The following is a 22946-nucleotide window of genomic DNA, read 5'->3' as shown; positions in this document are numbered from 1 at the left end:
AGAATGTGGCTTATTCTCAAATGCACTCATGAAACCGGGATAGCACATGGCCATAACGTGCTGGCTGTTAAAGCTCATGTCAACACCTTGATTATTATGTGTGAGCAGTGATATTTTATTTCCCTTAAGCAGTCATAGTTCAAGTCTGAGACCACTACGACTCTGGAGTAAAAGTTACTGTTTCACTAAGTGGAGGTTCAATGCAGAGCACACCTTCATTATGCATAGTAGTCTTCCTTCAACTGGTATACTCTCTTATCTAAATATTAAAATGAGTGGGGGATTGTTAGGTTATTAGCATTTTAATATCAATATTTAAAATATTAAATTGCTTTATTTTGGAGTTATAAGAATGAACATTGGAATGGATGACTTCTGCATCATCCATTAGAATTGGTTGTCCATCACTTTATTTCATTCTTAATACCTCCATTACTCTTTGTAACCTATGTAACATATGTAACTCCTATTGTAACCTATGTAACTCCTATTGTAACCTATGAAACTCCTAAGGCCATTATCTTCACTATTTACTACCTCCATTATCTTCCTATTTATTGCTAGGAAGACTTCTTGTAGTATAAATAGTGGTGGTCTTCATTTGGTTTGGTACACACAAAACACAAGAGAAAACAAAGAGTGAAAGAGTTAGTCTAAAAGAGAGTTCTTATTAGTTGAAGGGAGGTGTTCTTTTTTGTGGAGCTTTGGACTCAACTCTTGTCCAGAGTTGTTGAGTTATTCTTTGTGAAGGCTGTTGTATCCTGGAGGGGACAAGTCAAAGAGGACTACTGCTGGACCGGTGAAAACATTTGCTGCGGTGGGCTTGAATCTCCTTAAAGAGAGCGAGATATCCGCGCCTCAGCCTGAAGAGATTACTTTCTTCATTTTATTTTCAATTGTAATCTTGCAATTTTATTATCTTGTAAGTTTTTTCACTAACAATGTCCTATATTTAACTAAAATTCGTTTCTTTTTTAAAAAATATTACTTGAAGCATTTGACCTCAATTCTCGAATTAAGCTATTGCTTATCTGTTCAATTGTATCCTTCTATTTCAATTTATATAATAAATTTTTTTATTCATCTAAAAAAAGAATCAATACATTTTCTTGTTTTTATAAATATTTAAGATACTATCAATATTTTATCCGATGAGGCACCTTCCCATCATTCATTCTCTCCATTTTTTTCAAATATCTATTTGAATGGAAGCCACATATGATAAAATCTAAGATTTAATTACCTTAAATAAAGGTCTTCTAACTCTTAAATCATGATTAGAATAACAAATAGTTATTTAATTTTTAAAAATTGCAAAGCCACAATTATAGCTAAAAGAAATATCTCATAAATTCATTTTAAAAATTCACTATGTCCCATTTTATTATGAGGTTCTTTTTCGGAAAAAAATTATTAGTGGTTTTTTGTCAGTTTGAATTTCTTCATTTTTATCCCCTCGTTCTTCTTTAAATTCCCATAAAACATTTTAGAGAAATATGCATCCAATGGTTAGTGGAAACCGCTAGAACAAACTAATCAACATATATGATGTTAAAAAATTTAAAAGAAAATTTGCAAATTTTGTTCTTAGATTTCCACTAAGCATCATATATTATTTTATTGGATTCATATAAATAAATTACGACAAAAGAAAATATCAAAACTTTACTAGATTCGATTAACTTCAGTCTGAACACGTCTAATCTTCGATATTACAAGAGTGAATTTAGACCGAAACCCACCATGACTAGTCCCACTGTTTTTTTTTCTTCATCGGGCATGTAGCAAGATGAATGATAAATCAAATACTCTCCTCCGTCTAGTATTTTTTAATCATGATTGATAGAATGTGATAGAATCGATAATTAATTTTGATGATAGACAAAAAGCGCAAAGAACAGTAGCAAATGTACGCAGCAAAAGAAGTCAAGCTAGAGTCCAAGATCAAGTAAAATAGAGTTATTTGTCAAAGCCAAAAATAATATATTAAAGGAAAACCTTAAATATATTATTAAGGAAGGAAGTTGTGTATAATAAGGATTGTAATTTAAAAAAGAATCCTTGTTTAAACATAACTTTCTTACCTTATCAGTAAGGATTGTACAAGGCAAAAACTCTATAAGAAGAGCACGACGCAGAGAAAAAACACATGACTTCATGCAGAGAACAAGGGAGAATTATTCATCAAATTGAAGTCTTCAAGGTTGATAGGATTGCTACGTTTAAAACATTCTTGAGTGAGAAGGTTTTATCGTGTAGAACTATTTGTCTTGTTTTTGTTTTGATTGTAATTTACAATTTGTTGTACAAAGGGTGGGTTTGGCTCTTTTTAGGGTTGAGTGTTAGTAAGAGTGTAACAAAAGGTGGGTTTGACCTTTTGGAGAGATCGATTGGAGTCAATCGAGGAGGTAGTAGAGATAAGACTTTTGATTATTGAGTTGTAATCACAAAATCTTATAATTGAATTAAGAAAATGAGGTTTTTCCTTCCTTGAGTGACGAAGGTTTTTAATTCAATAAGTGTTTGTGTCTTTACTTAAAAGCAACTTACAAGAACCTGGTTCTTATTCTGGGGTAAGGTTTCTTTAATTGGTATCATAGCAGGTCTTTTCGTTAAAAGATTCACACCTTGAAAAGACTCAATGGCAGCACCACCTACCCCACAAAAGGGAGCTTCACAAACACGACCACCACTGTTCAATGGCAAATATTATGGATGGTGGAAAAATCGTATGATGGACCATCTTATTGGCGAAAATCCTGATCTATGGGGAGTAATTCTAGATGGCCCAACCATACCTATGAAAACCGCAACTGATGGAATCACCAAAATCCCAAAGGAAAGAAAAGAATGGAATGTTGAAGATAAGCTTGCAATTCAAAACAATGCCAAAGCCAAGAAAATTCTGATATGTGGCATAGGACCAGACGAATACAATCGAATCTCGTCATGTCAAGATGCCAAAGCCATATGGGAAACACTGCAAACAGCTCATGAGGAAACAACGCAAGTCAAGAAGTCTAAAATTGATAACTTGAACAGGCAATATGAGCTGTTCAGGATGGCAGAAGGGGAGACTATTCAAGACATGCACACCAGGTTCACCTCCATCGTTAATGAAATGTACTCTTTAGGAGAGATAGTGTCTAACGAAAAGACAGTAAGGAAACTCTTGAGTGTCCTTCCTGAAACTTACGAAAGCAAAGTCGAGGCTATCACTGAAGCTCGCGACCTAGACTCACTGGGAATGGATGAGTTAATTGGTAATCTCATCACATACGAACTTAAGAAAAACCAAGATAAGGAAATTGGAGGAAAAATAAAGGAAAGGAACCTGGTTCTAAACGCTACTACATCAGATGATTTTGAAGATGAAAATATTGCCCTCATAACCAAAAGGTTCACTAGAATGCTAAAGAGAGGGCATACCTTTCAAAAGAAAGCTTTTCAAAAACCATCCGAAAACACTAAATACCAGGTTTGTCATAAGTGTGGGAGCCTAGATCACTTCATCAAATTCTGTCCACTTTGGGCCTTAGAGCAGAAAAAGGTAAACTTTGAGAAGGGGAAAGACATCAAAAAGGATAAGTTTGTCCCCTCAAACAGAAGAATGACAACTCAAGAGGCAGACATGTCAATAAAGAGGGCTTTTGCAGCAATGGGGAATTCATCTGATGAAGATTTTGAAGGTGATGAGACAGAAAACCAGTCTCTTCTTGCACTAGAACAAGAAGATGATTATGACTTTCTTGCCCTTGTAGCAGTGGAAACCAAGGAAGAAAAGGAAATTTGCAGATCACAAGAAACCATACTAGCACTCATGGCTGGATCAGATTCTGAAGAGGAGAAAGAAGAAGAAGATATGAATGAAAAGGTTAGTCTTCATCACATACAAGACAATCTAAGCTCATACTCAATAAGGGAGCTAGAATCCCTACTTTACACTCTCATTGATGCATATAAAAACGTAGACTCAAAAAGGGAATTGATAATGGAAGACTATGCATCACTAAGAGAAGAAAACAAGATTCTTGAAAAACAGAATCTTCATCTTTTATCCAAGAATGCTAAACTAAGTAAAAACCTAGACTTGATAACTAAAAGGAATGAAGCACTCTCCAAAGAGCTTCTTGTGACTAAAATTGAAGCAGAAAATGGAATGAGATGGAACAGGTCTTCCATACTGCTTGACAACATGCACAAGAATCGCACATCTGAGAAACATGGAATAGGTTTTGATAGAACTAGCTCTCAAGTAAAAAAATCCCAACATAGATTGTCTATGCATGCACTGTGGGCTGGAAGGACATAAAAGCCATGACTGTCAAAGAAAACAAACTGCTCATAACAAAAACTTGAAGTCCTTGAGAAAACCTCATCATGAGAAATCCATTGAGCAAAAACAAATTCCTAAACTCAAATCTCTTCCTAGATGGGCCAGAAGAAATCTTATCCACCCATTCCCTAAGCATAAACCAAAGTGGGTACCAAAATCTAATTCCCAAAATTAAATTGCAGGGATCAGTGAAGAGGAAGCAGAAACAATGGTACCTGGATAGTGCATGTTCCAGACACATGACTGGAGATAAAATAAGCTTCCTCTCACTCAAGAACATCAAAGGAGGAAACGTTGCCTTTGGTAATGGAAAAAATGGTGAAATTAAGGAAATTGGAAAGGTTGGATCAATGGATACTCATGCAATTGAGAATGTATATTATGTCAATGGCCTACAACATAATCTATTGAGCGTATATCAAATATGTGATAAAGGAAACAACGTTCTTTTTACAGAAAAGGAATGTAGAGTAACAAACTCAGTTACTGGGAACCTGGTTCTACTAGGTAAGAGACACAAGAATGCGTACAAAGCCAAGATTGTTGACTCCAAGGAAGGCACTCTTAAATGTCTAAGTGCAGTGTCTGATTGCTCTATTCTATGGCACAAAAGAATGGGACACATTAGCATGACAACTATAAACAAGCTCATATCTAAAGACCTAGTTAGGGGACTGCCAACCAAAAGTTTCAAGGACAACCAAGTATGTGGAACCTGCATTCAAGGAAAACAGGTTAGGTCATCCTTCAAACCAAAGTTGACAGTAAGTACTACCAAGCCACTAGAGCTGCTTCACATGGATCTGTGTGGACCAATGCGTGTACTAAGCAAGGGTGGAAAAAGATATGTGTTTGTAATAGTTGATGACTACTCAAGATTCACTTGGAAATTGTTTCTTGCAACAAAGGACGAGACATTCACTATGTTTGAAATCTTTGCAAAGCTGGTTCAGAAGAAATTCAACAAAGAAATAATCAGCATCAGATCTGATAATGGCTGGAGTTTGAGAACTCACAATTCCTACAATTTTGGACTACAAATGGGATTGAGCATAACTTTTCAGCACCTATAACACCACAACAAAATGGTGTTGTTGAGATAAAAAATAGAACACTGAAAGATATTGCAAGAATAATGCTAATCTCAAGCAAACTTCCAAAATTCTATTGGGCTGAAGCAGTGAACACAGGATGCTATCTAATAAACAGATGTATGATCAGATCAGTGTTAGACAAAACACCATATGAGCTGCTAAAAGGAAGAAAACCAAATCTAGTACATCTTAGGACCTTTGGGTGTGTATGCTTTATACACAACAATGACAAAGACAATTTGGGAAAATTTGATGCCAAGAGTGATGAAGGAATTTTTCTGGGCTACTCATCACAAAGCAAGGCCTACAAGGTACTGAACAAAAGAACAAACCGTGTAGAAGAAAGTGTCCATGTTGTCTTTAATGAACATACTAGTGAAGAAGGAAATTCAGAGGATGAACAAAATAAGGGAACCTGCTCCAAGCCATCAGAACCAAAAATATGTGAAAAAGAACCCATATCCTCTGATAAAACATCTGAAATAGGAGATAAGTCTACCAATGAAACTGGTTCATCTGCACCTCAAGAACCAGGAAGTATTCCAACTCACAGTTGGAAATATCTAAGTTCTCACCCTTTGCAAAACATTCTTACTCCTCTTAACTCAGGCATATCTACAAGATCCAAATTACGTAGTATGTGTGCAATTCTCTGCCTATGAGTCCCTGATTGAGCCTAAAAATATAAAGGAAGCACTGCTATACTCTGATTGGATTGGTGCTATGCAAGAAGAACTCAACCAGTTTGAAAGAAGTAGAGTGTGGACCTAGTTCCAAAACCCCAAAACAGGACAGTGATAGGAACTAGGTGGGTGTTTAGAAACAAGCTCGATAAGCAAGGTCAAATAGTGCGCAACAAAGCTAGGCTAGTTGTACAGGGATACGACCAAGAAGAAGGTATAGACTATGATGAAACCTTTGCACCAGTAGCAAGAATTGAGGCAATTAGGATATTGGTCGCATATGCTGCTCACATGGAGTTCACACTCTACCAAATGGATGTCAAAAGCGCCTTCTTAAATGGTTACCTACAAGAAGAGGTGTATGTAAAACAACCCCCAGGTTTTGAGAATACCATGTACTGATCATGTATATAAACTGGACAAAGCACTCTATGGGTTAAAACAAACACCTAGAGCATGGTATGATCGATTGTCTACTTTCCTTCTCACACATGAATATACAAGAGGAAAAATTGATAATACACTGTTTATTCGAAAACAAGGTAAAGATCTGTTCATAGTCCAAGTATATGTAGATGCCATCATATTTGGAGGAACCAATGACTCACTGGGAGTAGAATTTGCTCAACTAATGAATAGTGAGTTTGAGATGAGTATGATGGGAGAGTTGAACTTCTTTTTGGGACTCCAAATTAGGCAAACTTCAGTTGGAACATCAATTCATCAACAAAAATACATCAAGGAATTACTGAAGAAGTATGATATGATGAAGCCAAGTCAAATGACACCCCCATTGGGATAACAACAAAGCTTGATAAAGATGAACCAGGTTCACCAGTCAACACACCAGATATCGAGGTATGATTGGATCACTCTTATATCTCTCTGCCAGCAGACCTGATATAGTGTTCAGTGTTGGTCTATGTGCAAGGTTTCAGTCTTGTCCAAAGGAATCACATCTAAAAGCTGTCAAGAGAATCTTGAGATATTTGATCTAAAGGGATCCAACTGGTGACTCTTTTGATCTAAAGGGATTTGCTGACGCAGATTATGCAGGACATATGGTTGATAGAAAAAGTACCTCTGGGATGGCACACTTTTTAGGACCATGTTTAATATCTTGGGCAACTACAAAACAAAATTCGGTGGCTCTATCTACTGCAGAGGCTGAGTATGTTGCAGCTGCTTCATGTTGTGCCCAACTCCTTTGGACAAAACAGCAGCTTAAAGACTTTGGTATAGAAACAGGTTGTATTCCTATTCTATGTGACAACACAAGTGCTATGAACATGGCCAAAAACCCAGTTCAACAGAAACGCACTAAACACATAGATGTTAGACATCACTTTCTTCGTGATAATGTTGAAAAAGGAAACATAGTAATGGAGTTCTGCAAAACTGAGAATCAAGTTGCTGACATTTTCACCAAGGCACTAGGAAGAGAGTCATTTCAAAAAAATAGACTTGAGTTAAGGCTCATCTTTTTAGATTGATCTTTGTCCAACCAAGTTCTAAGGAGATATAAACCAGGTTCAGTTAAGTTGGTTCTACATTTTGTTTTATTTCAAATGCTTTAAAAAAAGAATTTAAAAAAAAAGGGATTTAAAAAAAAGGGATTTTTTTTAAAAAAAAAGGGGATTTAAAAAAAATTAATTGGGGAAAATCAATTTCATCTTCTCTCTCCCATGTCACTCCTCTGAAAAGCAGGTGCAACCGTCACAACACTCGTCTCCTCGATGTCAATCTCCCATAATTACTCACACCCCTCGAATAGTGCGTTTTCTCAGGGGGAAGAGAACCCAGTCGTTGATGTTGTACCAAATCTTGAGGAAGAAAGACAACTTCCACCCACACCTACATACACGTCCAAATCCGATCTACCTCCATCTCCACCACCAAAAACTCCATCTCCACCACAAAAAGATACATCTCCTCCACCACAAGCTACAGCAACATCTTCACCTGTTGTTGCAGACTCCCCACCACCACCCATCATCGAATCTCCACCATCACCAATCCAAGAAACCCCATTATCACCGGTCCAAGAAACCCCACTATCACCAAACCCAGAATCTCCCACAACCACTGTCCAAAATAATCCCCCTCCTTTCCCATCTCACCACACCACTCCTTAACATCCACCACCATCCCCAATCCATGATGATATTCTTTTGAGCTCCCTTCACCCTAAAAAACCAAGGTGGCCAAGAAAGCACATTGCAGTTAAACGGGTTCGTCCACACCGGCCTGTGACAAAGAGTGCGCATGTGGTCAAGCCAGCTGATGATGCAACATCTGGGGTGAAGCGTCGCCGATTGGGTAAGTCTCCTGTTCTTTCATCCGTCTCCCCAATGGATCTTGATTCTGAAACTGATGTTGTGTCTGAGGGTAAAAATTCTGCTTCTCCCCAATCAAAATCAAAATCTGCGAAAAGAAGTGCAGATAAATTTCTAAAAGTGGGAAGGAAAAAGTACTTCCAAACCAAATCAGTGCTTAGGGGTAGAACCTTTCACCCTGATATACTTTCAATGGATATAGTGAAGCAGGTTTGTGAACTCCTAAGGTTTCAGGGGTGGGAGGAGTTATTCCTTGAACCTAGTTTGATTTATGAAAAGGAAGTAGTAGATTTCTATACGAACTTGGTAATCTTAGAAGGAGATGTGGTGTCGTCCAGTTTAAAGGGGATTGATATTGTGTTTGATGCAACCAAACTTGGGGAAATCCTGCATATACCTTTTGTGGGGATAAATGAGTACAATTGGGGTTTTGATGAATATTCTAGCCTGCCAGCCAAATTCTCTCAAGGTAGAGTCAATTCTAGGGCTCACACTGTTTTAAAGGGCATAATGAGATCTTTGCACAAGCTTCTTTTCGAGATAGTTCATAAGGTGATACTGCCTAGAGGTCACCAACGTCACATTGCCTCCATCAGAGACATGAGACTTATGAATGCACTTGAGTGCAAAGAACGTATTGATTGGCCCGCACTGATTATCAAACATCTTGCTAGAATTGTGGATTCTAAGCTAGGTTCTCATCAGTTAGCTTTTGGAAACTTGTTGACTAGAGTGTTTGATGCATTTGAAGTACCATTGGGAGAAGGCAGGATCTTAACTCGTGCAGATATGTTCACTCAAACCATCCTTGCTGATTGTGGCGTTTCTATGGAGTTGGAGCAGGTTGCAACTGCGTCTCCACGTCCATCTGGTCTTGTTGCTCAGTTACTCAGAGAACTTCAAGTAGCTGAAGAAAAGAACGCCGCTCTTGAGTCAGAAAACCAGAAGTTACGTGCTGAGCTTGATTCTTCAAATGCTGAAATACACAGGTTGAAGGATCAGTTGGTGCAGCAACAACTTGCTAACAACGCAAGAGTTGACAGAGTTTTGGATATGCTGGCTTCTGCTTCAACTAAGCCTGGTCAACCTCCACAGTGACAAAGCATGTTGTTTGAACCTGGTTCTCTTAGTTGGTTTCACTCTGTATTGTTGCTCTTTGTTTTGTTGCCAGAACAATTTATATTGCTCAACTGGCTGGGCGTATTTTGTTGCTATGGATATTGATTAGTGTTGATTAGCTGCTGTTGGATTCTTTTTGATTCGTCAAAAGGGGGAAGAGTTATTTGTGCATGCATCACACTTTACACGTTTGTCTTCATCAAAAAGGGGAAATATGATAGAATGTGATAGAATCAATAATTCATTTTGATGATAGACAAAAAGCGCAAAGAACAGTAGCAAATGTACGCAGCAAAAGAAGTCAAGCTAGAGTCCAAGATCAAGTAAAATAGAGTTATTTGTCAAAGCCAAAAATAATATATTAAAGGAAAACCTTAAATATATTATTAAGGAAGGAAGTTGTGTATAATAAGGATTGTAATTTAAAAAAGAATTCTTGTTTAAACATAACTTTCTTACCTTATCAGTAAGGATTGTACAAGGCAAAAACTCTATAAGAAGAGCACGAGGCAGAGAAAAAACACATGACTTCACGCAGAGAACAAGGGAGAATTATTCATCAAATTGAAGTCTTCAAGGTTGATAGGATTGCTACGTTTAAAACATTCTTGAGTGAGAAGGTTTTATCGTGTAGAACTATTTGTCTTGTTTTTGTTTTGATTGTAATTTACAGTTTGTTGTACAAAGGGTGGGTTTGGCTCTTTGTAGGGTTGAGTGTTAGTAAGAGTGTAACAAAAGGTGGGTTTGGCCTTTTGGAGAGATCGATTGGAGTCAATCGAGGAGGTAGTAGAGATAAGACTTTTGATTATTGAGTTGTAATCACAAAATCTTATAATTGAATTAATAAAATGAGGTTTTTCCTTCCTTGAGTGAGAAAGGTTTTTAATTTAATAAGTGTTTGTGTTTTTACTTAAAAGTAACTTACAAGAACCTGGTTCTTGTTCTGGGGTAAGGTTTCTTTAATGATTTTTATTTTTCATGTTGATAATGCAATTAATCAATAAAATAAATTGTTAAATGAAATGATTACACATTTCAATGGTTGAGATACAAGAAGATGTTAGGAACTGTTGAAGTTTGCTACTAGTAGGAAGGCTAGTTTAGTCCTTTTAGTATGTATGTAGTAGTTATAACAACTTGTGAATTTATTAGTTAGGAAGTTAGTTACACAATGTGAAAGAGTAATTATACAAGTATATATAGCGTAGTGATCATGTATCAATCTACTTTTCAATCAATACAAAGACTTATTTTCTCTTAGGGGTGGCAATTGGCGGGGCAGGTTACACTCTTAATAGCGCAGGGCAGAGAAGGGAGATATGTTAACGGGGCAAGTTATGTTTATTTAGCGTAGTGACCATGTATTCATATCATGTGAGGGATATTAAAGAATATAATTAACTAAAAGAAATGATGTTTTAGATAAAATGACCAGACCATTCAACCGTTTTTTCAATCATAACCAGCTGTCAATTAGCAGTAGGCAGTAGGAAGCATGAAATTGAATTGTACTAAGGAATGTGATATATTTTGTGCTTTTGTTTTTCATTAACTAGCTGTGAATTAGCAGTAAGAAGCATTTAATGAGGTTTCTTTTGGGCAGTTGAGTGCTTCGTGTTTTCATCAAATATTCAACTACCTACTTTCTCATCTATTTACATGATAATTAATTAGTATTTTGACTTGTTGAACAACAATTCTAATTTAGTATATCTCAAATATTTTGCCTCTATATATAATCCTAATAATTCATAACTACTCTCAATGGTCTCCTAAGAAGATCAACTTGTTATTTCTTTATTTTATTTTATCTATATAACATTTCTTAATTATATATCACACGTCCAAATATAATTCTAGAAATAGAATATGGTTAGCTCATGTTGGAACCCCTTCCTATTTTCATCTTTTTTTGGAATTCTCATTCTTTCCATTCCTTGTTTCTCTGAGAAAGGTAATTGTGATCTCTTCTCTATTCCATAATCACTTCTCTTTGCTTCCATTTTCTTTTGTCTTAAAAGATACATTTTGTACGTAGATGCAATTTATTTTTTTTTTAAAAAAAATAATACTAAGATGGGGTAGAAAAATGAATTTAGTTTTACATTGTTCAAGTTAATTAGCTAAAAGTCAATTGAAGGTAAATAGAATTGGTAACTTCAAAATAAGACAACTAACTTGCTATGACAAGTTAACATGTATTGATGCTAAAAAAAAAATTTACTATCAAAAATTCAAAATCAATAAAAGGGTCACAAATTCTATGATGATCATAGAATATCTAGAAAAAAAAAAGAGTTTTTGTCAAATAAATAAAATTAAAATATTAATAATTGTTTGATGCAATGTAGCCCCATATTCGACGTTTGCGAGAGATGCTACGTCATCACCAAAGGTTATTTCGTTCGATTACATCATAATAGGAGGAGGAACTGCTGGTTGTGCATTAGCAGCAACACTCTCACAATCGTTCAATGTTCTGTTATTAGAAAGAGGTGACTTACCCTATGGAAACCCAAACATCACAAACATTAACGGTTTCTCAAGCAACTTAGCTAACATTTCTCCGTCATCTCCCTCGCAACTTTTCATCTCTACAGACGGTGTCTTCAACCACCGTGCTCGCGTCTTAGGTGGTGGTTCAGCTATTAATGCGGGGTTCTTTACGAGGGCGAGTGATGAGTACGTTAAGAAAGTGGGATGGAATGAGAAGTTAGTGAGAGATTCGTATGAATGGGTGGAAAAGAAAGTGGCGTTTGAGCCACAAGTAAAGCAGTGGCAATCTGCCGTGAAGAATGGTTTGTTGGAAGTGGGAGTGAAACCGGATAATGGTTTTACGTATCAACATTTATATGGGACTAAAGTTGGTGGAAGTATATTTGATTCACAAGGACAGAGACATACTGCTGCGGATTTGTTGGAGTATGCTAATCCTACCAAAATTACTCTGCTTTTAAATGCCACTGTCCAACAAATCATGTTCAAACCAGCAGGTAACTTACTTATGAATATTTTATTAACATTTTAATGGAAAAATACACCCCTCAACTTTGCCAAGATCATATATTCGTTGTTAAAAAAAAAGAAAAAAGTAACTTCCATATATACTTTTTGTTGTCTAACAAATGATGTGGATATACCATTAATTAACGTCTAACAAATAATTTATATTAACAGACTAATTAGCTTTTATATAAATTTCAAAAATGTCACCGGGCTTAAAAAAATAAATTACATCATCTGTTTTTTTTTTAAGGGCTCAAGATACTATCCTTTAAATGTTTATAATTATAAAAATCTCTTAAACGGATACAATAATATAAGCGCTGATACATCAAAAAGAGGGTCGAACACGTGTTGATACACTAAAAAAAAAGGTTGGGTGCATTAATGGAGGGTTCGGATACATTAATAACTGAAAAATTAAAGCGCTGATACATCAAAAAAAGGATATGATACATTAATGACATTTTTGACTTAAGAGAAAAATGAGAAATTTTGGAAATTTATAAAACTTTTAGGGGATAATGGTAATAAGTAAACAAAAGGTGAGATTTGTGTATTACCCTCCCAAGACCAACCCAATTTAAAAGGGTTAAGATAATTTTTTAATTCGCGTGACATTTTTGAAATTATTAGAAAATCAGTATTAAATGAGTAGGTTTTTTTCTTTTTCAATTAAGTGTAATAAATATGTTAACAAAAAGGATAATATAGCACCATTTATTAGATGGCAGAGGTATAATGTTTTATAACAAAAGACACGATATATCTATTCTAAATGACAAAATTATGGGGTATATTTACACCTCAACACAGAGTATTACTAATAACATGTTAAATAAATCATGATTAAAAATATCCAATTCATAAAATAATAAGATTACCATTTATGATTGTATATACATGAAGGTGGAGGAATGAAGCCAAGAGCTAATGGAGTTCGTTTTCAAGATTCACAAGGTAACAGTCACTTGGCCTATTTGAAAGAAGGATCCATGAATGAGGTGCTCTTGTCAGCTGGAGCATTAGGAAGCCCACAAATGTTAATGTTGAGTGGTATTGGGCCAGCAGAACAACTACAGGCCCATGGTATCTCTGTGTTATTGGATCAACCCATGGTTGGTATGGGTATGTCTGATAACCCAATGAATGCTGTCATTATTCCTTCTCCTAAACCTGTTGAAGTTTCCCTCATTCAAGTTGTTGGTATTACTGAGTTTGAAAGTTACATTGAAGCTTCGAGTGGGCCTTTGGAGTTGGATTGGTTACGCACAATGGCAAATAATTTTGCAAGGATAGCCAATCAGGTTAGATCACTCTTCAAAATGTTAATTACTACCTGAAATTCCTTTACGCTAGCGGCGTACAAAATCGAAACAAATTACAAATTGAATCAAATTGAAAAAAAATATTTGGCTAGTGGTTTAGTTTGACTTAATTTAGTATTGAAAAAAAACCCAACTATATTTGGATTGGTTTGATTTTAACTTTTAACTAAAAAAACCAACCCGAAATCAAACCAAACCGACATTATATATGTAATTTTAAAATTTTATTTTATACATAAAAATATTTACTTTGATGTCATTTTAAAATATTTCTTATACTATTTCATGGTTTTTATCTTTTAATATATTATTTAAGTTTAAACCTTAGAATTCGGAATGGTCCAATAAAGATTATAGTTTATAAATGTTGATGATTATAGTGAAACTTAAATCAAAATCAAATTAATACTAATGAAAAAAAAATCAATTAAACACTAAGAATGACAATGATATTGAATATTTGTTCTTCAGTTTTACATTTATTTAGACAATTAAACATACATAATCTAATTTAATTTATCTTAAATATAGAGTAATGTAACTAATACTTATTAAACTTATTTTAGCATGATTTAGTATTTTAAATTAGGATTATTTTCATTATGACTTTACAATGTTTATTTTATATGATGATTTCATTACCATTATTTATTGAATATTTTTGTGTTATCAATACTCATCTCATATTTTGTGTTATTTTTTAAGAAATACCTTAGATAATTGTACTTTAAATATTTGGAGCACAAGTTAATAATATAATTGTATGCAAGCTTTATCAAAAAAATCCAAAAATTTGAAAAAATTTGAAGTTTACTAGTTTGGTTTGATTTATAAATCTAAAAATTCGACTCAATGATTTGGTTTGATATTTGAAAATTTTGAACCAACTCGAGGTTGAAAATCCCGAAAAAATCTGAACTTTACCGGTTTGGTTTATAAATGTAAAAATTTTACACGAATGGTTTGGTTTAATATTTGAAAAATTAGAACCAAACGGGTCATGTACACCCCCACTTCACATCTTATAATTCATCAAAAATTCCAAAGGGGTACATCTATTTCTTTTTTAACCAAAAGGGCAAAATCGCTACTGATGCAACGATTTTGTTCATATTTTTTTTTCTTTTTTTAAAGAAAATCGCTGCCCATGCAGCGTTTTGGCGATTTTTCTTTTATAAAAATTAAAATCGTTGCTACGTTTTTTTAAAAAAATTAATATTTTCTTAAGGCAATGATTTTAGTGGAAAATTTTTAAATTTTTTTTGGACAATTGTTGCCTTGGCAGCATATCTGTGGAACCTTTTTTTTTTTTTTTTTTTTTTTTAAGATCGTTTCCTTAGCTAAAAAATGCTGCAATTGCAGCCATTTTATAAATAAACAAAATAATTTCATTTTTTTAAAATAATAAAATTATTTAGTGAAATTTTTACTAAGAATTGTAATGCGATTTTTATTTTGAAAAAAGAAAAACCACCAACATTTAATACGACCTTTTAAAAAAATAATTGGCAATGATATTTTAAAAAAAAATTTACCAGAAGTAATTTTTTTATTAAAAAGAAAAAAATATTTCTTTATAAAAACGCTAATTTAAATTATTTTTAAAAAATATTCATCAAATTAAATAATTTATTCAAAATAATTGTTGCCAAGGCAACAATCTTTAAAAAGAAGAAAAAATATTTCTATAGATAGCTGCCCATGCAGCGATTTACAAAAAAATAAAAAAAAATCCCATTAGGCATCGATTTTCAAAAAGATTGTTTTTTTAAAAAAAAAAGAAAAATGTTGCATTCACAACTATTTTAACTTTTTAGAAAATAAAGTTCTTCAAAAACGCTGCATGGGCAACGACTTTCTTCAGATAGGAAAAAACAATATGAACAAAATCACTGGTAGGTCAGCGATTTTGAGATTTAACGGCGTGAAATTAAAATTATTGTGTCAGTATCAATTTTGCCCTTTTGTTTAAAAAGGAAATTGATATACCCCTTTAAAATTTTTGATAATTATTTTTACCATTTAGGCTTTGAACTCTACATCTATGAACGGAAGGAGAGGAATTTATTTTTTTCTTTTGTTTGGATTAAAATGGTTATCTAAGATTGAGAGGTTAATGTAAATTTGGCAACTTCCAGAAATCCGAGCTATTATTTTATTTTGTAATATTACAAATTTTGAGATTTTAGTGTCTAGATCGTTTAGATACATGATCAAAATTAGATTTAATTTGTTTTATATATAGTATATCTAAGTGGGCTCGCATGTATCTTGGATACATAACAAATCTCGTTTATCTCTCTTCTTTCTCACTCACCACTCTCCTATGTATTTGTTACGGTGGATACATGTGAATTACCACAGATACATGTATCTAGTGTGATTTGTATGTATTTATGACACATAAAAAATCTTGTTTTTGTCTCTATTCCTATTTTAATGTATCTGATGACAAAAATACATATATATAAATGTATCTTTCTTAATATATGATTTAAAAAAAATCTTGATTAATTATAAAATAGGTCATATTTTAAAAGTACATGTTTCTCAATTTCTGGTAACATGGTGCAGAGTCTGGATCCATCTGTGCTCAACCGAGGCATTCTAAACAGCCCAATACAAGCAGGTGTAATCCTAGAAAAACTTGCAGGACCATTCTCAAGTGGTTTTCTTCAACTTAGTAGCAAAGATCCAAATGTAAATCCACTAGTAACATTCAACTACTTCAAAGATCCGAGAGACCTACAAAGATGTGTACAAGGCATGAGAACAATAGCAGAGGTTATAGAATCAACATCTTTATTCGATTTTAAATACCCTTTTACAACAGCACAATCTTTATTTAATACAATGTTAACTTTTCCACTCAATTTGCGACCAAGACATTTGAGTGCTTCTGTTTCTTTAGAACAATTTTGTGTCGACACTGTAGTCACCATATGGCATTACCATGGAGGTTGTCAAGTTCGGAAAGTGGTTGATAGAGATTATAAAGTTGTTGGAATTGATGGATTGAGAGTTATTGATGGATCTACATTTATTGAATCACCTGGCACTAATCCTCAAGCCACTGTCATGATGCTTGGAAGGTAAATTAAATTTTTAAGTTTCCATCAAGTTTTGTATAGTATAGTTGGTTACTATGATTTGTTTGAAATGTAATGTAGGTACATGGGGATGAAGATTTTGAGAGAGAGGCTTGTTGGTGCAAGGAACTAAAACATGTCATTTCGCATTTAATTTGGGGAATAAAAATGTAGAATTTACTATCAATTTTTGTGTATTTTCATTTGACAAAATTTAATAAAACGGAAGGGTCATTATTGTTTCTCTACTCCTGAAACAAAGTTATATTTACCTTTATTTTTTTTTTATATAGTATCATTCAATTTTTAGCATAATCATTGTCACGACCCAAATCCGGTCGCGACTGACACCCACACTTACCCTCCTATGTGAGCGAACCAACCAATCTAAACCTTAACATTTCAATGTAATATCAACATAAAGTAATGCGGAAGACTTAAACTCATTAATAAAAACCAATTCAATAACTATTATTTCCCAAAATCTGGAAGTCATCATCACAAGAACATCTATGATCAAATTACTAAATCTAAGAGTTTTTAAGAAGCTAAAAATACGTAAAAGCTAGTCCATGCCGGAACTTCAAAGCATCAAGACATGAAGAGGAAGATCCAGTCCAAGCTAGAAGCATTAGCTCACCCTGATATCCGGAGTAATGAAGACTGGCTAGAGTTACTGTTGAGTCGAAGGTGACGGCACGTTTGCTGCACTCCACAAATAACAAAGAAGAAAACATAAAAGTAGGGGGTCAGTACAAACACGGGTACTGAGTAGATATCATCGGCCAACTCAAAATAGAAAACAGTATATATTAAGCAATATCATAAAATCAACTAATATCCTTAGCATGCAGCATTTACAGTTACCATAACCCTTGGTTACAACACCAAACACATCAATGAGGACTCACGCCTCCTCATCATACTCATTTGGGAATTCGGTTCATTAGATTGAATATATTAACATCTTTCAAGATTCATTATCTTTATTCCCCTCGTGTCGGTACGTGACACTCCTCTCCTCAATATACTATCCTGGTGTCGTAACGTGACACTCCGATCCTCATATACTATCCTGGTACCGGAACGTGGCACCCGATCCATATTCTATCCTGGTGTCGGAACGTGACACCCGATCCATATTCTATCCTGGTGTCGGAACGTGACACTTCGATCCTCATATACTATCCTGGTATCGGAACGTGGCACCCGATCCATATACTATCCTGGTGTCGGAACGTGACACTCCGATCCTCATTCTATCCTGGTACCGGAACGTGACACCCGATCCCCTAATCTCACCACTTTCGTTCATCAAGCCTTCTTTTATACCAAGGCATCATCATTAACAAAGTAGATTAGGGTTTCTTTTCAAGATTTGGGATTTAATAGCTTCATCATGCTTATTTATTCATAATTACATAATCACATCATTCATGCAAGCATACAATTAAGCATATAGAAGGGTTTACAATACTACTAACACATATCATTCGCTATTAAGAGTTTACTACGAATAGCATGAAAACCATAACCTACCTCCACCGAAGATTAGTGATCAAGCAAGCAAATTTTCTCCAAAGCTTTGTGTTTCCCCTTCTCGATCGACCCTCTCTCTCTCTCTTCTTGTTCTTTCTATTTTCTTTATTCAAACCCTCTTTCTTTTACCCTAATTAGTATATAATTAAGAATAAAAGATGGCAATAATAACCCACTAATTAACTTAAGGTTACCTCTTTTAACCCCCAAGTAATTACCCTCTAACTTTATAATTAAAGTAGGAATAGTCCAAAACGTCCCTTAAAACGTATAAAGAAATCTGACCCAGACTGGGATTACGCAGTCTGTGACGGCCCGTCGCGCCTGCGACGGTCCGTCCTGCTGCTCCGTCACAGACTTCAGAGACTCAATTTCTCTGAAGGGTCTGTGACGGTCCCTCACACCTGTGACGGTCCGTCCTGCCATTTCGTTACGAAGTTCAGAGAGTCGATTTTCAGTACCCAATTTCAGATTTTCTAAGTGTTTTGAAACGAGACCCTGCGACGGTCCGTCGTGCCCATGACGGTCTGTCATGGGGTCCGTCGCTTCTACCAGTTTTTCCAGAATTGAAGTCTGCTGCTCAAAACGACTAAACAGGTCATTACAATAGATACCAATTTACCCATCGTTCGTCCCCGAACGATCAGAAGAAGGAAAACAAGGGCGAAAAGGAGTACCTGAATCTGTAAACAGGTGTGGGTAATTTTCTCGCATATCGACCTCCTTCTCCCAAGTTGCTTCTTCAACCGGCCGATTCTTCCATTGCACCTTGATGGATGCAATCTCCCTTGATCTCAACTTGCGAATTTCCCTATCTAGAATGGCAACAGGTTCCTCCTCATAAGACAAATCCTCATCAAGCAGAACTGAATCCCAACGGATAATGTAGTTTCCATCCCCATGGTATCTTTTCAACATCGACACATGGAATACCGGATGTACTCCGGACAGCCCTGGAAGCAAGGCTAACTCATAAGCCACCTCCCCTACTCGCTTAAGTACTTCAAATGGTCCAATATACCTTGGACTTAGCTTACCCCTTTTACCAAACCGCATCACCCCTTTCATGGGCGAAACCTTCAGTAAGACTTGTTCACCCTCCATAAACTCCAAGTCTTTAACCTTCCGATCTGCATACTCCTTCTATCTACTTTGAGCCGCTAGAAGCTTTTCTTGAATAGATTTCACTTTCTCTATCGAATCCCTCAAAAGATCAGTACCCCAAGGTCTAACCTCGAATGCATCAAACCAACCAATGGGGGACCTACATCTCCTACCATACAATGCTTCAAATGGAGCCATATCAATGCTTGAGTGATAGCTATTATTGTATGAAAATTCCGCTAAGGTTAAGAAGCTATCCCAATGGCCACCAAACTCTATCACACATGCGCGAAGCATATCCTCTAACACTTGAATCGTTCGCTCAGACTGACCATCGGTCTGAGGATGGAATGCGGTACTAAGGTCCAACCTAGTACCCAATTCCGCATGCAGTGTTTTCCAAAACTTAGAAGTAAACTGCGTACCTCTATCTGATATAATGGAGAGTGGAACCCCATGCAATCGCACCACTTCCGAGATGTAAAGTTTGGCTAACTTCTCTGCATTGTAAGTCACCTTGACCGGAATGAAATGAGCATATTTAGTTAACCTATCAACAATCACCCAAATAGAGTCATACTTACTCATTGTCTTTGGAAGGCCAACTACAAAATCCATTGCAATCCTTTCCCACTTCCATTCAGGAATGGGCATTCTCTGAAGTGTTCCTCCGGGCCTCTGGTGTTCATACTTTACTTGTTGACAGTTTGGACATTTGGCAATAAAGTCAACAATATCACGCTTCATTCTACTCCACCAAAAGTGTTGCTTTAGGTCACGGTACATCTTGGTTGCACCCGGATGTATCGAATACCTTGAACTATGAGCCTCTGTCAGAATAGTATTGATCAAATCATCGACGCGGGGTACACATACCCTTCCCTTGATTCTCAAAACACCTTCCTCATCGATTTGTGCTTCCTTAGCCTCTCCTCGCAACACTTTATCTCGGATCCGGATCAATTTCTCATCATTAAACTGCTTTCCCTTAATCTTGTCAAGGAAAGAAGATCTTGCCTCCACACAAGCTAAAAATCCTCCCTTCTCATTTACTTCTAATCTCATGAGGTCGTTAGCCAGAATCTGAACTTCTCTAGCCAATGGGCGTCTAGAAGCTTGCAAGTGAGCTAGACTTCCCATGCTCCCTGTCTTTCTACTTAAGGCGTCTGCCACAACATTAGCCTTTCCCGGATGATACAAGATAGTGATGTCGTAGTCCTTCAGTAGTTCCATCCATCTCCTCTGTCTCAAGTTCAAATCTTTTTGAGTAAAGACATACTGTAGGCTACGATGATCCGTGTATACTTCACACTTAACCCCATATAAATAGTGTCTCCATTGTTTTAATGCAAACACTACCACGGCCAATTCCAAATCATGAGTTGGATAGTTACGTTCATGCACTTTTAATTGTCTTGAAGCATAAGCAATCACATTCTTCTCTTGCATTAGCACTGCACCCAAACCCGAATAGGATGCATCACAATAGACAATGAAATTCTTACCTTCCACTGGCAAGGTAAGAATTGGTGCAGTAGTCAACAGAGTCTTGAGCTTCTGAAAGCTTTCCTCACACTCATCTGACCATACAAATGAAACATTTTGCTTAGTCAAGTTCATCAGTTGGGAAGCAATAGAAGAGAATCCCTTGACAAATCGGCGGTAATAGCTTGTTAACCCAACAAAGCTCCTTATTTCTAACACATTAGTAGGTCTTACCCAATTCTTCACTGTCTCAATCTTAGAAGGATCCACCATCACTCCATCCTTAGAAACTACATGCCCCAAGAAGGACACTGCATCTAGCCAAAACTCACACTTAGAGAACTAGGCATAAAGTTTTTTCTCCCTCAACATTTCCAATACCATTCTCAAGTGCTCCTCATGTTCCTTCTTACTTTTAGAGTATATCAGTATATCATCAATAAATACGATCACAAAGAGATCCAAATATGGCTTAAAAATCCCGTTCATCAAGCTCATGAAAGTAGCGGGGGCATTCGTAAGACCAAAAGACATCACTACAAATTCGTAATGCCCATACCTGGTTCGAAAAGCAGTCTTTGGCACGTCCGCTGTCCGTATTTTCAATTGATGATAACCGGATCTCAAGTCAATCTTAGAGAAGACACAAGTACCTTGTAACTGATCGAACAAATCATCAATGCGAGGAAGAGGATACTTGTTCTTAATAGTTACCTTGTTCAACTGCCGGTAGTCTATGCACATCCGGAAACTCCCATCCTTCTTCTTCACAAACAAAACCGGAGCACCCCAAGGAGATGCACTTGGTTTAATGAAGCCTTTGCTCAACAACTCTTGAAGTTGTGCTTTTAACTCTCTTAACTCCGCGGGAGCCATTCTATAAGGGGGTATAGAAATGGGGCGAGTACCCGGTTCAAGATCAATACAGAAGTCAATATCCCTATCTGGTGGCATACCAGGAAGATCTGCAGAGAACACATCCAGAAACTCATGGACCACCGAAACCGACTCAATCGAAGGTACTTGGGTAGTGTCATCCTTGAGATGTGCCAAGAAAGCTAAACACCCTTTACTAACCATTTTCTTAGCACGAAGAAAGGAGATGATACGCACCGGATTGGAAGTGTAGTCACCTTCCCACACTAACGGATCTGTCCCAGGCTTGGCTAACGTCACCGTTTTAGCATTACAATCCAAGATCGCAAATTGCGGAGAAAGCCAAATCATACCCAGAATTACATCAAAATCATCCATTTCTAAGATAACCAAATCTACATAAGTGTTGCTCCCCACAAAGTTCATCAAACAAGACCTATATACATTTTCAACTACCACAGACTCACCCACCGGAGTAGAAACACGAATAGGCATATCGAGTAATTCACAATGTAAGTTTATACCATTAGCAAATGAGGAAGATACATAAGAAAATGTGGATCCAGAATCAAACAATACAGAAGCCATGCAATCACAAACCGAAAGATTACCTGTGATGACAGCATCAGATGCCTCCGCCTCAGATCTCCCAGGGAAAGCATAGCAATGGGCCCTCTCACCCATCTGTCCGTTGCCCCTACCATGTTGTGATGTAGTGGCTACAGGTTGCCCATCACCTCGTCCATTCTGGTGACCACCATTACCTCGACCACCACGTCCTCCAGAATAAGGCCTCTACCATGACCACCTCTACCTCTAACATTTGGAGGTCTATAACTCTGTTTTGGACAATATATCTTAATATGTCCAATCTCCCCACATCCATAGCACTCTCTGGGTTCATGCATAGGTCTCTCAGAGAAGTGTTGACCGGTCTGAGGTGGACCCCCAACT

General features: G+C 36.2%; 2 protein-coding genes across 3 annotated transcripts; both read left to right on the top strand.

Moving 5' to 3' along the window:
- The first annotated feature begins 2641 nt into the window (after nt 1–2641).
- Nucleotides 2642–5409, top strand: LOC101268110 (golgin IMH1-like). The gene is made up of 2 exons (XM_010323743.2): nt 2642–4255; nt 4519–5409. The coding sequence occupies exons 1-2, from the start codon at nt 2642–2644 to the stop codon at nt 5407–5409; spliced, it is 2505 nt and encodes an 834-aa protein (XP_010322045.2).
- Nucleotides 5410–11253: 5844 nt separating this feature from the next.
- Nucleotides 11254–17236, top strand: LOC101244002 (protein HOTHEAD). Of its 2 annotated transcripts, XM_026031291.2 has the most exons (6): nt 11254–11522; nt 11920–12561; nt 13481–13699; nt 13808–13878; nt 16474–16991; nt 17070–17236. In XM_026031291.2, the coding sequence occupies exons 1-6, from the start codon at nt 11438–11440 to the stop codon at nt 17119–17121; spliced, it is 1587 nt and encodes a 528-aa protein (XP_025887076.1). In that variant the 5' UTR covers nt 11254–11437; the 3' UTR covers nt 17122–17236.
- Nucleotides 17237–22946: the final 5710 nt, after the last annotated feature.

Source organism: Solanum lycopersicum, chromosome 6 (assembly GCF_036512215.1).
Source record: "Solanum lycopersicum chromosome 6, SLM_r2.1".
Classification (NCBI taxonomy): domain Eukaryota; kingdom Viridiplantae; phylum Streptophyta; class Magnoliopsida; order Solanales; family Solanaceae; genus Solanum; species Solanum lycopersicum.
The sequence above is the reverse complement of the archived record's forward strand: the minus strand, read 5'-3'. Positions and strand labels throughout refer to the sequence as shown.

Coding starts and splice junctions, on each gene's coding strand:
- LOC101244002 (XM_026031291.2), top strand. CDS start 11,438: ATGGTTAGCTCATGTTGGAACCCCTTCCTATTTTCATCTTTTTTTGGA. Junction 11,523..11,919: donor TCCTTGTTTCTCTGAGAAAG/GTAATTGTGATC, acceptor GATGCAATGTAG/CCCCATATTCGACGTTTGCG. Junction 13,700..13,807: donor TCAACCCATGGTTGGTATGG/GTATGTCTGATA, acceptor GTTACATTGAAG/CTTCGAGTGGGCCTTTGGAG.
- LOC101268110 (XM_010323743.2), top strand. CDS start 2,642: ATGGCAGCACCACCTACCCCACAAAAGGGAGCTTCACAAACACGACCA. Junction 4,256..4,518: donor TTGATAGAACTAGCTCTCAA/GTAAAAAAATCC, acceptor ATTAAATTGCAG/GGATCAGTGAAGAGGAAGCA.